This window comes from Pan paniscus, chromosome 2 (assembly GCF_029289425.2).
Source record: "Pan paniscus chromosome 2, NHGRI_mPanPan1-v2.0_pri, whole genome shotgun sequence".
Lineage (NCBI taxonomy): Eukaryota > Metazoa > Chordata > Mammalia > Primates > Hominidae > Pan > Pan paniscus.
This window is the reverse complement of record NC_085926.1, coordinates 74248398-74264674: the sequence shown is the minus strand read 5'-3', so window position 1 is coordinate 74264674 and position 16277 is coordinate 74248398. Positions and strand designations below refer to the sequence as shown.

The following is a 16277-nucleotide window of genomic DNA, read 5'->3' as shown; positions in this document are numbered from 1 at the left end:
ATAGTTAAACATGATATTAGGCCTGTCATTAGCTATTTTCTAATACTTGCTAATCTTTAATTAACAGAGCAAAAGTCTCCGGCTCAGGGACTTTGACAGTGTCCAGCTTAGTGAGCGTTTAAATTATTTTGGACAGTGTCTATTTATATAATTTTCTACTCATTATATTAATTTTGCTAGGTAACTATTATTTTGGTGAGCAGATTTCCATTTAGGATAAAAATATACATTTTATATGTCAATTCCCACATTAAGTTGAAGGAAGTTAATCAGTTTAAGAAAAATTAAGTAATAATAGAACATTTGGTACCAGGATATGGCAAAAACAATTGTGAAGACGTGACTCTAATGATTTAAGTGTAGAAAACACTGGGTTAAGATTGCTGGGACAGCAGACTAGGCATCCTGAGATCACCAATTCTTACTCCATCAAAATCAACACATCGCACTGGCCAGAAAAAAAAAAAATTCCCAAGTTGTTAATATGAACTTGATGTTGAAATTAAAAAGCAGATACCTTTGAGGCACCGCGGCACTTGACACAACCTAAAATAGGCATGAAGTGCCTTCAACCAAGTTTTTGTGATCTTTGATGTGTCACTCTTTTAAAACACTTATGATGGAACAAGCTGGGACTCAAAATCCTGTAATGGAGCAATTATTCCAGTTTATTGGTACCCAAGAAAGTCAAGCAAATTTTGATATTAACTGATTGCATCTTACCTGTCTTAAATATCACCTGTTCAGACAACCATGTGACAGTTGAAACTGGTAATCAGTCAGAAAAATTAAAACTGTTTACAATGTTAGGGCCTGTTTTCATGTTTCAGTGACTGCCAATTCTTTCTGCTTTTTGGATGAGCAGCGTACATTAGTAACGAAGGTGAACTTGATGCAGCCATTTGGCATTGGTGGGGGCAAGGTTTAATCTGTGTAGTCAAAAATGCAGAGGTGGGCCATGTCACCACCTGTTCCTTCCGGGAGTCTTACAGAGGAAAACGCCAACCAGGTTCCAGAAGGAACTTACAGGTTCGACTGTTTTCAAGGCACCTGGAGATGATTTACATGTAATGTCAGGGTTTGGAAGACAACCCAGTGAAGGAATGAATGATTAATATTGGAAGCACTGCAATAACAGGCTGTGTAAAGTCATAAAGAAAGAGGACTGCTTACTCAACCTCGGTTCCAAATAGCCATCAAAATGTAATTTTTTTTCTTAAACTGGAAAATTATGCTTCTTGGCAGTCCAGCGGCACCATTTACATTGAGAGTGCTTACTAGTGAATTCATTTTTTGCTTATAATTTATTATACTGAAAGTTTGTACAATATTTGCAAGGTTCAAGAGGTTCCCCTAATTCCAAAGTTTATTTTAAACCTTGATTTTAGCATGTGGTAGATATCACAATGTATTTTCAGCCTACCTGTAATTAGTGATGATCTTTCTGCTTGTTTATTTTTATCTGGTATGGGTTATCAAATCAGGTAGTGTTTTCTTTCTTTAGTGCAGAGTGGTTTTTAAATTACATCAAAAATTCCATTAGTGTCATCATCTAAGAAAATACAGGGGAAAAGTTAATCATATCCTCTCCTATTTCATTTGATACACACTGGCTTTTCCCTTACCATTTATTTCAAGGATGCTTTGGCTTACAAATCCATTTACTGTTAATACTTGTAACATATTATGGAAATATGATTTGTTTTTTTCCTAAGACAAACCTATATGATTAGATGGACAAATAATTGACTAATAAAGTAATCCTAGCTAAGTTTAATAGGTATTGTAAAACTACAAAAAAGAAAAAATATTACTGTCATTAAGATGTAAATATGAACTTGAAGTCAGCTACAGTGAACTTTTTATTTTCTGGGGACAGATTAACTATTTGTGGATTAACTTTACCCCTGACATCCCTATCCCCTGTCCACCCCATTCAGCTCTCCTTCTTGAGTTACTCAAATAAACCGTGTTCTTACCTACCTTAGGTCTTTGCACATGCCTAAGTACCCTAGTGTAGTTTATTTTTTTACCCACTTTTCCTGGACAACTTCTGCTCATAGGTTAAATCTTAGCTCAATGAGCAGTTCACTGAAACCCCAAAAAGTTCTAGATTCCCCCAATGTACTTTGAGTTTACATTACATTATAATTTTACATTGATTTGTGTAGTCATTTCATTAATGCCTGTCTTCCAACTCTATGCCCTATGAACATAAGGACTGTTTCTTTTTTCTTGCCTTCAGCATCGTATTCCCAGCAACTAAAGTAGAATAGTTACTTTATAAACAGTTTTTGAATGAATGATCTTATTTTTAATAAGTGGTGCTTTGAAAAAGGAACTCGATTTGTATAACTTAGAGGATCATATCCTACTTCTTACACTCCTACGTAAGATACTGGAATAGACTTCTCTCACTTCCAAAAACTCCTTTCCTGAGTAAATTGTGGACAGCAGCATAGAAAAAAAGCTGTGCTTTCCGGAAAACAGAATTACACTAGTGGGCTTTGAGGGGAAGTTTTGAGCAAAATAGAGATATGAGGAGAAGAAAATAAAGCTATGAATTTGCACCTTCTCAATTCTGGTCCCTTCCTGCTTGAGGAGGTGGGGAAAAAGGAAGTTTCAGAAAATAATGCAAACAAAGACAAACTAATTTAACAGATAAGCTATTTTTTATTCAAAGTATTATTAGTGTTTCTAAGAATTTGTCCAAAGATGGTTAGTGTTGTGTTACTTGAATTATTTTATACTCTAAAGAATGGCAAATATGTTTCTTATTATTTCTAAATATTAGATGCAAGTTTATCTATAAATATGGTAAATAATCCATCTAGGACTATTTCATCCCATTTCAACTAATTTTACTGAGTTTTTTTTTTTTTGGACATTTCTCTCTCACATCCTTTATCACATTTAATTCATGACTAACTGTATTCTCTAACAATGACAAATTGATGGGGAAAGAATTAGTTTGACATAAGTGAAACTTCCTCTTTGGAGTTTCTTTTACCTTTTTTTTCTTAAATGCCTGGGAATACTCAATTGCATCTTGATAAGAAATGATAAGATATGCTAATAACATTTTAATTAAATTACTATTAATTAAATGTTTAATTCCCATGAAAGAAGTTGGAGTTTGGAATTAGAGTCATGTTACTTGACTTCTCCCATCTATGACCCTATTGAAAGCTGAGCATTTAGGGGTATAGTTGTGCATAATCATAACTGCATTTTGGTAAGCATTGCATTCTACCAAGAAATGAACAAGTCATAAGAGGATAGCCCAATTCATTTTCACAAAATGAGCACATTCAAGTGACCAGCACTGAAAACAGAAACAGAAGATGACCCGCATCCTAGATGTCCTCATGGTGCTTCATCCCAAAACTACCATACCTCCAAAGGTAGCCACAATCCAGCCTTCTCATATGATCGGTCATGATCAAATACTCCTTTCCATCTGGTTTATATCCTTCATGCTTTTGAAACTCAACCATGTTGATCTGTGTAGTTGCAGTTCATTCATTTTCATGGCCTAATAGCATTTTGTTAAATGATTATTCCACTACCTATTTGTCCATTCTACTGTTATAGGGTTGTTTCTATTTTTAGCTATTATGGATAATAATTATAAACATTCTTGTAAAAAATGTCTTTTGGTAGACAGATGCATGCCATTCTGTAGGGCATATACTTAGGAATGGAATTGATGGGTCATAAATTATATGTATGTCCTGGCTTCGTAGATGCTTCTAAACAATTGTCCAGAGTAATTGTACCAAATCTACACTCCTTTCAGCAATAAGAGTTCCAGTTCCACATCTTCAGCAGAACTTGGAAGTGTCTGTCTCTTTCATTTTGCCGTCGTCTACACATGGTATATGCCATGTGATTTTATTTAACCTTTGTGGATTACACTTTCTAAATTTGTAAACATAACTTGTTTCACATGTTTACACCACCTTTTTACCCTGACTTGAGTTTACATCCTAGAAAGCAAGGGTTGTGTGTTAGACACTTCTGTGTCCTTGAATGAATCTAACGTAGCAAGCAATGGATGCGCTTTTGTTAAGATAAATCTTGTCTCTATGTAGTGCTCCCTTAAAAGATCATAGAGTGGGAGAGAGATAGCATTAGAAGAGGAATAATACAAATATATTTTATTAATGGAGACAAAAAATAAGGAGAGGATCTCTCTTATTCTCTGTCAAATTGTATTCTCCTTTTATGTATTCATACACTCAATTCCATGTTGGGGCTGAAAAAAAATCATTTCCATTTCTACTTGTTTTAGTTAATTGCTTCCTTTTTCTACTGTGCAGTGTAAAAGGATAATTAAAAATTATATTTCCCCTGACTACATTTCTTTAGGAAGATGGCTTCATTTTTATGATGCAGCTATTTGTCTTCACCTGTCAGTGCCAAGAGTGAACAGAAGTCAAAAGTCCACCACCAAACTTTTCCTTACTCCTTCAAGAAACAAAGCCAGCCATTGTGCCTAAAAGGTGTATCCAGATATGTGAGGACATAAAGTCCTGACACAATTCTCTTTTACCCAGATGCCTTCAAAATAAGCAAATAAAGGTTGGCAAGAATAACAACCTTACCCCAATGCCTTAGATGGCATTTAATAGTAACAGTTTTTCACCGAAAATAAGAGATTTCCATAGAAGTGATAATCAACCTCCTATGAGTATATGAAGCTCGTAAGACCTAAGAGTTTCTAAAGGTCAGCAAGCATTAAAGGTTTTTGTCCTGGGGATACATTTCTAAATAACCCCAGGAGAAGGAGAGGGAGAGAGGGAAAGAAAAAAGTTTTAACTTGATGAAAGTAAAACATGCAAGCTTAACAGTTTCTGGATTATCATTTAATTACAACTATCAATCATTTCCCATCTGTCTTCTTCCAGTTCTCACAAATTTCATGTAAAACTATGCAATACAACTAACAGAGAACATGCAACCCATTAAGAATCCTAAAGATGGGAAGCAATATTTAAGAAATTACCCTAAGGAAGATTTTAGGAAATTACCTAAAAATAGGATAGTAGAATTCATCTTACAATATATACTACAAAAATTCAAGACTAAAACTTTTCTTTTAATTAAGATAAACGCTACTTATTGCTTCTTTCTCTTTACCAGTTCTGACATGAACTGATGATCATTTTCCAAGGGCTTTGGTTTCAAAATCATATGACTTATTACAAGTCATATTTTTACTAATGTGTGAAACTGGCTTGCAGTTAGTCATTTTATTAACACAATTTTACATTCTCTTAAAATGAGGTCCATTTAACAATTGAGCTTTTAGAAATATAATTGCTCTGTTAATTAGCTCTTGGGAATGCTAGCAAATGTCTTTAAGGACAGCTGTTATTATTATTTATTTTTTGGAGGCGGAGACAGAGTCTTGCTCTGTCAGCCAGGCTGGAGTGCAGTGGTGTGATCTTGATCTCGGCCCACTGCAACCTCCACCTCCCAAGTACAAGTGATTCTCGTGCCTTGGCCTCCCAAATAGGTGAGATTACAGGGGCACGCCACCACACCCAGCTAATTTTTGTATTTTTAGTAGAGATGGGGTTTCACCATATTGGCCGGGCTGGTCTCAAACTCCTGACCTCAAATGATCTACCCACCTCAGCCTCCCAAAATGCTGGGATTACAGACTTGAGCCACCGCGCCCGGCTAGCTGTTATTTTTAAGGTTTAAAATGTTTTAATTTCTTCTTATTGAGGGGTTCATGCTTTTATGCTGACTGTCCCTAACTTCTGCAGCCAAGGAATTAAACAGCGTTAGGCTTTTTAAGCTCCAATGTGTTCAGAAAAGTGTTTCAACCATGGTAATCTGCTTGTCATGCTGCATTTATCTCCCACTAGATACCCACATGTGTCCCTCTTCTTCTCAGGCAGATAATTGCAAAGGGGTTGGAACCAGAGAAAAGAGTTGAGCTGGTGCTGTGCAGTGGATATAAAAAGAAGTGTCACCCTGGTGCAAGTAAATAGACTCTGAGACTGTAATCTCTGCCCTTATTTATTTTTGAAACCATAAATGCCCAGGAGGAAGCTTGTTGTTTATTTGGCTACAGAAATCTTTGACTGCAGTCATGTATGGTTTTTAACTTGTTTATATTTCGATACATTCCATTGTAGCAATCTACTCTCTTATACCACCTTGGTTTGCTCCCTAAATATAGTTTTCATTGCAGTGTTGTTGTTTTTGGCCATAGACTTCAAACTTCTTTGTGTTTTTTTAAAAAAATAACAGTGTATTCATTACCTGTTTTCCCAACAGAGTTCATCTGGTGATTTAATGATCAGAAACATTCAGCTGAAACACAGTGGGAAATATGTTTGTATGGTGCAAACGGGGGTGGACAGTGTTTCATCTGCTGCTGACCTCATAGTAAGAGGTAAAACATTTATGCCCCCTTGAGTCTGTAACTTCACATCTTAACAGCATTCCTTACTGGAGGAAAAACCATGATGAGATAGTATGTGAGCATACGAGTTATAATATTGATTTCATCCCCCCTCATAGACCACAGAATATGACAATAGGGGTGAGTGCTAATTCAAAGAAATAAAAATCTCAACTCTGCCCTTCAAATAGCTCTCACTGTAATTGGCATTCCACAGCTGCTGCCAAGCTGATGTGTTTTTGAGCATGTCATTAATTCAGTGATTGTATTTAATTTGAGAGAGAATATTGTGCAGTGTGTTTGCTTCCAAAATAATCAGGATTTGGGAATAATTGTATGTAGGACAGTTTTCTAAAAATACAAAAAAATTATCAGGATTATTCAGAATGACTGAGAAAATTTGCCAACCTGAGCTGCTGCCCAGGATACTGATTTGCTACTGGGCTGAAAAATGACCAGAGTGTGTCATAAAATAAAACACATCTAGATATCAGATTGGGGAACTACAGAGATACACCAGTGGATTAAAGGGAAAGGCATCACACCAGGAGCAGAGGACATTGAATTTAGAAAGGTACAGGAATCCTGCTGAACAGAGGCTTTTAAAAGTGAATATCATCTGCAATCAGAGAGTATTATGGTTTGGGAATTACTGCCTCACATCCAAATTTAAGATCTAACAACAGAAATGCGGGGAGGGAGAGTAGAGGGAAGTAGTTGTTCTATTACCAGGTAAATGGCCTTTTCCCTAAGTTCTTCTGAAATTGGGAAAAGTCAGAGATATTGAAGTGGTCATGTGACATTCTCTTCTCTTTGATAGGAGAGGATGACATTTATGGAATTGCTACTCAATGTTTCCATTTGTGCCTTCCTTAGGTTCACCTGGACCACCAGAAAATGTGAAAGTAGATGAAATTACAGATACAACAGCCCAACTCTCTTGGAAAGAAGGTAAAGACAACCATAGCCCGGTTATATCCTATTCTATCCAGGCTCGGACACCTTTCTCCGTGGGTTGGCAAACCGTCACAACAGGTAAAGCAGGAGAGGCAGATGTCATCTGCACACATATAAATGGATTTCAAGTCAATGCTAAAGCAGGCAGACTCTTACCTCTGAAATATTCCTTTGTAGTGCCTGAGGTCATCGATGGGAAGACACACACAGCCACTGTAGTTGAGTTAAACCCATGGGTGGAATATGAATTTCGGGTTGTAGCCAGTAACAAAATTGGAGGTGGAGAACCCAGTTTACCCTCAGAAAAAGTAAGAACTGAAGAGGCAGGTTAGTGTTTTTTTTTTTTTTTCTGAGTAATGGATTAATAGATTTCTGTGTACTTCCATTTCCCTTGGCCCTGAACTCCAGGCCAGCAGGGGGTCAGCCTCAATAATCCATTGTTGCAGTTATCTAACCTTTCTAATGGCAGAACTGGCCATATGGCATTTGTCAAAAGAAACACATGTAAGTGACTCTGATGTAGTGTGACATTTCCAAGAGTTCAGTCCATTGTAAACGATCATTAGTGCATGTGAGTAAATATGTTTTTGTCACTTAAGGTTATAATTACTATCTGACATAGTTACCCTGTTAACGAGGGAAGTGCTGTTTTCATTTATAACAAGCATTGGCAAATTGGTAGGATAATGACATTTGGGAGTTCTGCTGCTAGGAAATCTCATTTTGCCACCAAGCTTAGTGAAGGAGCTTAAGCAATTGATGAATAGGTATATTTTGTCACTTCAAGTGTTGAATTAAGAAAAAATCATTAATAGGAATTTCCATGTGAGACAACTATTCACATAGACCATAAGACTGCTTTTATTATTCTAGAAATATCCTAGCATTAAAACTCAAACTAGAAAGTGTACATAGCATCACATTATAGGGACAATTGAGACCTAAAGATTGCCTTTTCAGAATCTGTAATATTATTTAATATTAACTAAAATGAAGTTTGAAATAGAGCTGGTATATCACTTTAGGAACTCAGCTAAGATGGAAGTCATCAAATATGTTTCAGTAATTTTCATGATGCTGTTTCACTCAGAACAATGCACATAATGTTTATGCTAGGAAATATGAGAAATAGAGGAACTGTGCTTGCCCTGGTGTTCTGGTCATTTGTTCACACAACACATATTTTAGGGAGCATCCTCTCTGTGCTCAGCACTTTCTAGATATTGCAAGTACAGCTGTGACCATACCAAAGACCCACCTTCATGGGACTTCTATTCTAGCTGTGTCATGGGGTTCACTAAGCCTAAAGTTCTCAGTGAGAATCTGATGCCCCTGTGAAGTTTATAAATAATATCTCAAAACAAGATTCGAGGGTTTGAGTCTGGGTCATCCTTACATATAGCCAATGTTGTTCTCAGAATTATATTCTACTTGGAATAGTCACAAGCTAAACATTCATGCTGGATTGATTTCCCATCATCTCTGGTGAATCACTTTTTCTTGTTTTAACTCTCATACTAGCAAAGTATCTTCCAACTTGGTCATGTTTTTATTACTGTTTGAGAGATTTTGATTTTTTTTATGATTTCATGTAAATATGTTGTTTGATGATCTCATAAAAATATATAAATGTATATAATATATAAGTATATGTACATAAACACCCATATGTATGAATAATGTGCCAATGATGAAATTATTTTAAATATTAAAAAAACATTGCATTGTCTTTTAGATAAATATTACTAAATGCAAGTACCATTTCATCTCTGTTTCTCTGACCTGTATAGTTCCAGAAGTGCCTCCTTCTGAAGTCAATGGAGGAGGCGGAAGCCGGTCTGAACTTGTGATAACCTGGGATGTAAGTGTTTGGGCAGCATCTTCCCCATCAGGGTCTTGCTGTTCTCATGATCATTATGGCTTCCCAGGTGGTGGTGCCAATGATGCAGGTGGTGGTGGTAGTGCTGAGGGTGTGGCTGGTGGGTGCTGCTGCTGGTGGTGGTAATATAGGTGGTGATGGTGGGATTAGTGGTAGTGGGGCTGGTGGTGGTGGTTGTAGCCCTAGTAGCTACTATTTTTTGACACTTTCTCTGAGCCACCCACTATTCCCAGCATTTAGCATGTATTTTCCTCATGTCATCCTTGCAACAATTTACAGATGAAAATACTCAGGCTCGGATATAAGAAATAATTGGCCCAGGGTCACCTGGTTGGTAGACATAGAGATGAGTTATGTTGCGGCTGTTGCCCCTCAAGCTCCCCTTATGACTTTCCAAGCAGCTGTGCAGCCCCCACTGGTGAAGTCACCTATTCCAACAGGTGCTTGAGTTTGTTTCTTTCCTGGCCATTCTCCCAGCCATTGGTTTACATCATCAGTAGGAAAAAGGTTAATAGGTTTGAAGTCAAAAAGTACTAGAATTACCTGCATTTTTTGAAGATGTTGATGATGTGTCAATAAAATTTTTGACATGACTCAAGTATAGCTTTGAGTTTAATTCGTTAATATTTTTTTCCTTTTTTTTGAGACAGTCTTGCTCTGTTGCCCAGTCTGGAGTGCAGTAGTGCAATCTTGGCTCACTGCAACCTCCACCTCCTGGGTTCAAGTGATTGTCCCACCGCAACCTCCCCAAATAGCTAGAATTACAGGCATGCGCCACCATGCGTGGGTAATTTTTGTATTTTTAGTAGAGACGGAGTTTTGCTATGTTGGCCAGGCTGCTCTCAAACTCCCAACCTCAAATGATCGAGCTGCCTTGGCCTCCCAAAGTGCTAGAGTTACAGGGATGTAATTCATTAATTTATAAATTAGTATTTACTTCCTTTTTTTTTTTTTTTCTTGATGGAGTCTCTCTCTGTCACCCAGGAGTGGCGTGATATCGGCTCATTGCAATCTCTGCCTCACAGATTCAAGCAATTCTCCTACCTCAGCCTCCCGAGTAGCTGGGACTACAGGCGCATGCCACCACGCCCGGCTAATTTTTGTATTTTTAGTAGAGACAAGGTTTCACCATATTGGACAGGCTGGTCTCAAACTCCTGACCTCGTGATGGCCACTTGCCTTGGCCTCCCAAAGTGCTGGGATTACAGGCGTGAGCCACCGTACCAGGCCTTTTTTTTTTTTCCAGTTTTACTTAATTGTTCTTAATCACCATTTTAATGTTTCTTCTCATAAAGTCAACATTAAGAATTAGATAATTTTTATTTGACTTAAGAGATCAGATATTTTCAACTGAAAGTATATCTTACTATTAGAAACTCAGACTTGAGCCATAAGATGATCAGCTAACTGAATAATCACAGAAAATTCCAGTTCATTATCTGGATGGCTATGAAATGGTGACATATGTCTGTTTAAAAGCAGCTGACATGACTCTCCTACTGATGTTTTTCTCCTTTTTTCATGCAACTGCTTAATACAATGTAGATGATTATTTGATGACTTTTACAAATAAATGCCTGTGGATTACAGCTGCATTCATTTTTGCCTTGCCCTTATGTGTAAGGGTGATTCAGTATGTCTTTCCTTTATAGCCAGTCCCTGAAGAACTACAGAATGGTGAAGGTTTTGGGTATGTTGTTGCTTTCCGCCCTCTTGGGGTTACCACCTGGATCCAGACAGTGGTGACATCCCCTGACACCCCAAGATATGTCTTTAGGAATGAAAGCATCGTGCCATATTCACCATATGAAGTTAAAGTGGGTGTTTATAATAACAAAGGTGAAGGACCATTTAGCCCAGTGACAACAGTGTTCTCTGCAGAAGAAGGTATGGAAAACATGACTGTGTATCAATTCCGCCTAATAATAATTATTTGTGCTCCAAAAACTGATTTGGAGTCTCGTTTTGACTTCAAATATATTTATTCCAAAGAACAATCATCCAGGTAGTAGTTAGATTCCCAGTGCAAGTCATAAAGATCAATCATAAATGACTTGAAGTATAAGACTTAATGGATAGTTAGAGGATGTAACCGTGAAAGGAAAATAAAACCTCAGGACCCCAATTCACTAGGCCAAAAGGAAGAAATTAAGCTGAAAGCCAAGTCATGCAAGAAAATGCCTTTCCTTTTGTTCCTAACCAGATAGCTACAGATAAAAGGTTAAATCTCTCTACAGGTAGCTACTCCATGTTCGCCTTGCCCTATGTAAAGTGCTGATTTACTGAGCAGGAGACCTAATTGATTAGCCTCCTATCTGCTCCTTTTCCCTTGCAACATGTGGATTACCATACCCTTCCTCTTTCCACTGCAGCCCACTCTAAATATTAAAGCCCTCAGATTCACCTTTGGAAATGGACACAGACCACAGACTGTTTCTGTGCACCCGTGTTTTTTTTTTTTTTTCTTCTGGGCATGTCCTTAACACCTTGATAAAATAAATCCCAAAATTGATTGAGACCTGTCTCAGATCATAACCATCAATTTAAAAATCTGTTTATGAGGAACAGTTCCTACGTTTCAGCTTGTGAAGCAAGGAAAATCACAGCCTTACCTTGGGGTAATAAAAATATACCCCTTGGAGCTACCCTAGTCCTAAGTTGTATAGTGGTTCCCATGGCCTGAGAAAAGGATGTTACTGGATGAAGAGTCAGGAGCAGCGGTATCTCATTCAACAGACATGCAATGTGCAGGTTTGAGGGATATGAACCTGCTGGTGGAGATACAGACATACTTCACTCTGGACCCATTCTGTTTCTTTGCCTTTCTTTTATACCTGTCTCAGATATTGAGACATCTACATTTTGTCTCATGACTGCTTTAGAAAATAATCAAGGTAAAAGAATTATGCAAAATTGCCATTTCATAGATCAGCAACAACTATTGGCTATCCCATGTAGTTCTACAAAAAAAAAAAAAAAAAAATGGCAGAAACTAACATGTATTGAAGTTTTACTACTTGCCAGACATTACCTAATTTGATATTTCAAATAAAAAATATAGGCACTATTATTTCCCATTTACAAATGAGAAAATGGAAGCCTTGTGAAAGAGAGTAATAAATTTGCCAAAATTCCTAATAGTAAGTGGTACAGCCAGTATTTTAACCAAGGGCCTTTGCCCTTAACCATTCTGAGCTCACGAAATATATCAGTGTCTCCCCTACCCTCCAGACCTGACAGTAAGTTGCAAAAAGTGGCCTGCAGTTGTCATTCCTAAGAATAGTAAGTAGAGTTGATTTTTCTTCGGATCCCCGCCCCTATTCTTGTCTTCTCACTTTTGGTTGAGTTCTGAGAGGGATTTTTTTTTTTTTTAAGGATTATAAAAGTCTTTGCAGAAGAGTCTTAAATTCATAGCCAGACCTCATTTCTAAAAGCTGCCAGGGATTGCAAGGGCAAATCAGGGGTCTGGGGAGTGATGGCCATTATCCAGGGAGTTTTCGGACACTGTTTACCTGTGCATCCAGGACCTAGGTGCTGGCAACTGGAAAAGAGGGGCAGCAACAGCCTCTTACCCATTGTTGCCTCCCTCATTTTTCTTCTCCTCTTATCATTTTTGCTCCCGCTGCAGAGGTAGCTAAAAGTCTTTCTGTTCAAACATGAAAAATGAATTGGGCTTACCTAAGAAAGAAGCAAAAGACTTCTGTGAAATCTACTAGGGTGTCTCTGTGAATACAAGGGAGAGTTATGCAGCAAACCTCACAAAGAACTTCAATCAGAGAAGCCCTGGAACCTCAGAAAATGGTTCTGCTCCTCTAGAGCACCTGCACTGGATCAATGGGCTCCAAGTACTCCTTGACTCTCCAAACCAAGTTTCAAATTCTCAGGAGAGAAAATCTAAGAGGCCCAGCCTTAGATCAGGAATTCATCTTAGCATCAAGCCACCTTGTCTGAGAAGCAGGATCATTTGACAGAGAAATGCACCTGAGGGAGGGGAGATTCCTGCTCAGAGCTGAGCCCTGAGAGGGGAGAACCACTGTGAACCCCATAGAATCTCAACAGTGCTTATTACAAAGGGGAATCTTCTTGCTATATGATAAGCCACCTGCATTTCTATCTACTCCTTCAAAAGAGCATGCCATCCACCACATTTCAGTTGTCTCTGTAGGCCTCGCTAGACAAGGTACTCACTCAGTGTTTATTGTGTAAATGAGCTTTACTTAACCTAGACCTTTGTTTGGCAAAATGAAAACTAAGTAGCATTTGTGGGCAGAGAAGTTCCCAAGCAGTAGGAATGAGATGAAGGGAAGGAAATAAAGACAAGGTGAGGAGAAGACAGGCAAAAAAAAGGAAGATAAGGAAGATGCCAAGAAAGAGGTACAAGGGAGGAAAGTATAGGTTGCCACAGCTGTTTAGCAAAGAAAAGCCTTTGGCTATGATACCATCTTTTCCTAAGAAACGGAAATGGACCAGTGTCTCTATTTTCAACATATGGTGCCAGAATATTTCATACAATTTTCAAATATGTTAAAATGCTTTTATAAAAATAAGAACATTAATCTGTGTTTTAAACTAACTGCCAAAATTATCATCATATTTCAATTTCTGTTTCCGAACAGAGCCTACAGTGGCCCCATCTCAAGTCTCTGCAAATAGCCTATCTTCCTCAGAAATTGAAGTTTCATGGAACACCATTCCTTGGAAGTTGAGCAATGGACATTTACTGGGCTATGAGGTAATTTCTTTTCCGATTAAATTGTGTATGTGTGTTACCGTGCCACTTTGTCTCCTTGAATTTAAAACCCTTAACAATGACCTCTTATTTGAAGTCTGTCTTTGGCTGAAATTTTTTTATCTACACATTGTTTCATCTGATGTTCGATGTATACTGAATTTAACCAGTTGAATGAAAATAACATTAGTTGGAGTAGAAAAGGAATAAAAAAAGAATATGAAAGGAAATCACGTGTCATGTGGGCCAAATATTTTAGATGGGTTGACTAAAAAATAAGGGTGAGATTGAACTGCATTTATCAAGTTCATAGAGTACTTTCATCAACAGGAAGTCACTGTCCTCCAGCTCTTTGTCTTACTTTCTTGGTGGCTTTGTTACATTGTGGGCTTCTTTTATAGGCTCTAGAGAAGCCAGCTGTCTGTAAGATATTTTGAGCCTTCAAAGACCTCTCTGTTTAGTGAAATAGGATGAAACATCTGAAACAGGATAATGTAAGACCAAATATAATGAAGGTCTGACTAGGTCACCCAAAACAGGAAATGTTTGTGTTGTCAAGAAGGATGGGACATACTGAAAGTCTTCATAAGGGTAGTAAGGCTTAACAGGACTTTCAAGGGAAAGTAAGTAAAGGTGGAAGGAGTAGAAAACATTCTGGATTAGGCATGGCATGATAGAAAAGCAGAGGAGTAGAGGCCCACCTGCCAAAGGTTCCTGTTTGGAAAGGTGACTTCAAATAGGCATGGGAGGACCAGGTCACAGGTGGCTTTAAAGGCTAAGAAGAACCATTTGAACTGGGTCCCCCATTTAGTAGTGAGCAGTTAGAGGAAACTGGGAGTAGTAGAGCTGAGAACTGGCAAGATAAATAAAATTCAAAGAAGATTTTGCCAACAATGACATTGTGGGATTCATAGTTGTGATTTCATCCTACCCACAGCTGTCTTCTTATGAAGCTTCCCTCCAAGCATCCCTGAGGAAGCCTGTAACTCCTGATTCAGTGGCAGGCTTACACAGGCAGGTTTGCATCACAGGGCCACATACCCCTCCACTTGCCAACACACCTTCAAATGAGGGCTCCAGGGTGGTCTCTTGATCAAATGTAAATGCTCTGTGGACTATGAAGCCTAGCAAGTCAGATTCTTGTTTGAGATATTTAAATAAGAAATTATAGAGATTATAGTTAGTGAGTGTAATGCAGTAGTGTGTCAAATTTAGGGCTCAGTTCAGACTTCTCAAACTAAGGCCATGGACAGGTAGGACAAAGCTAATCTGCAGAGATGAGATACACTGTCATGCATCCCTAAAGAATGGAGGAGACAAGGGCCCATGGAACCTGCAAGAGGGCAGAATAAGCCAGGTGTGGTGGCTTGCGCCTGTAATCCCAATACTTTGGGAGGCAAATGCAGGAGGATTGCTTGAGCCCAGGATTTCACGACTGGCCTGGGCAACTTAGTGAGACCCCATCTCAACAAAATATACAAAAATTAGCCAGGCATGGTGACACACGCCTGTAGTCCTAGTTACTTGGGAGGCTGAGATGGGAGAATTGCTTGAGCCCAGGAGGTCGAGGCTTCAGTGAGCCATCATCCTGCCATTGCACTGTAGCCTGGATGACAGACTGAGATTCTATCTCAAAAAAAGTGGGGGCAGCCAGAATAAAGTAGCTCTTTGACAGTCATTCAGTTATCATATGACTTGGCTTTATTCTTTTTCATAATGTAACCTTGCCCTTCTTTTTAATAGATTCTCCTTATATTTGAACTGCCTTGAAAGAGTTTCTGTTCCTTGCAACCAAACAAGCGTCGACTTGAATTAATATTAACAAATTAAGAAAAGAAAGGATAGGGAATAGAGCAATGATGCTCAAAGTATGGACTGTGAACCCCCTACAGCAGAATTACCTGAAGGTGTTGTTAAAATTGAGCTCCCACAGCTCTCCCAGGACCCACTCAATCCAAACATTTAGGACTAGGTCTTGTTAGTGTATATTTTTAGTAACTATCTGTAAGGAAACATCTTCCTGCACAGTTAAACATAATAAACACTGGTCTTGGAATAGTCCGGACTTAAGGAAGAGAAAGAGAGTATGAAGAAGTAAAACACCACATAAATACAGGAGAACAACTTAATGCGCATCTTTTAAAGGAAGCCAGGAACAGCTGGATGGAAGGTTCCTTTAATTCCATGACAATAGATGAAAGCAATGAAAGATGATGGGGAGCCAACAGTAGCTCCCTTGTGGTTAAAGAACTGGCAGTGGCATTGGCAATGGAGGTAAAGATATAGGGGAT

At 38.3% G+C, this 16277-nt stretch overlaps 1 protein-coding gene across 3 annotated transcripts in view; it reads left to right on the top strand.

The window, feature by feature from the left end:
- CNTN3 (contactin 3) overlaps positions 1-16277 on the top strand; it is a 358712-nt gene that overhangs the window by 312128 nt on the left and 30307 nt on the right. For all 3 annotated transcript variants that reach the window (XM_055110140.2, XM_063602820.1, XM_057301830.1), the window contains 6 exons: positions 6295-6412; positions 7298-7456; positions 7556-7705; positions 9169-9239; positions 10910-11144; positions 13874-13989. In XM_055110140.2, the coding sequence (XP_054966115.1) occupies positions 6295-6412; positions 7298-7456; positions 7556-7705; positions 9169-9239; positions 10910-11144; positions 13874-13989 (849 nt within the window). The remainder of the gene's footprint in view (positions 1-6294; positions 6413-7297; positions 7457-7555; positions 7706-9168; positions 9240-10909; positions 11145-13873; positions 13990-16277) is intronic.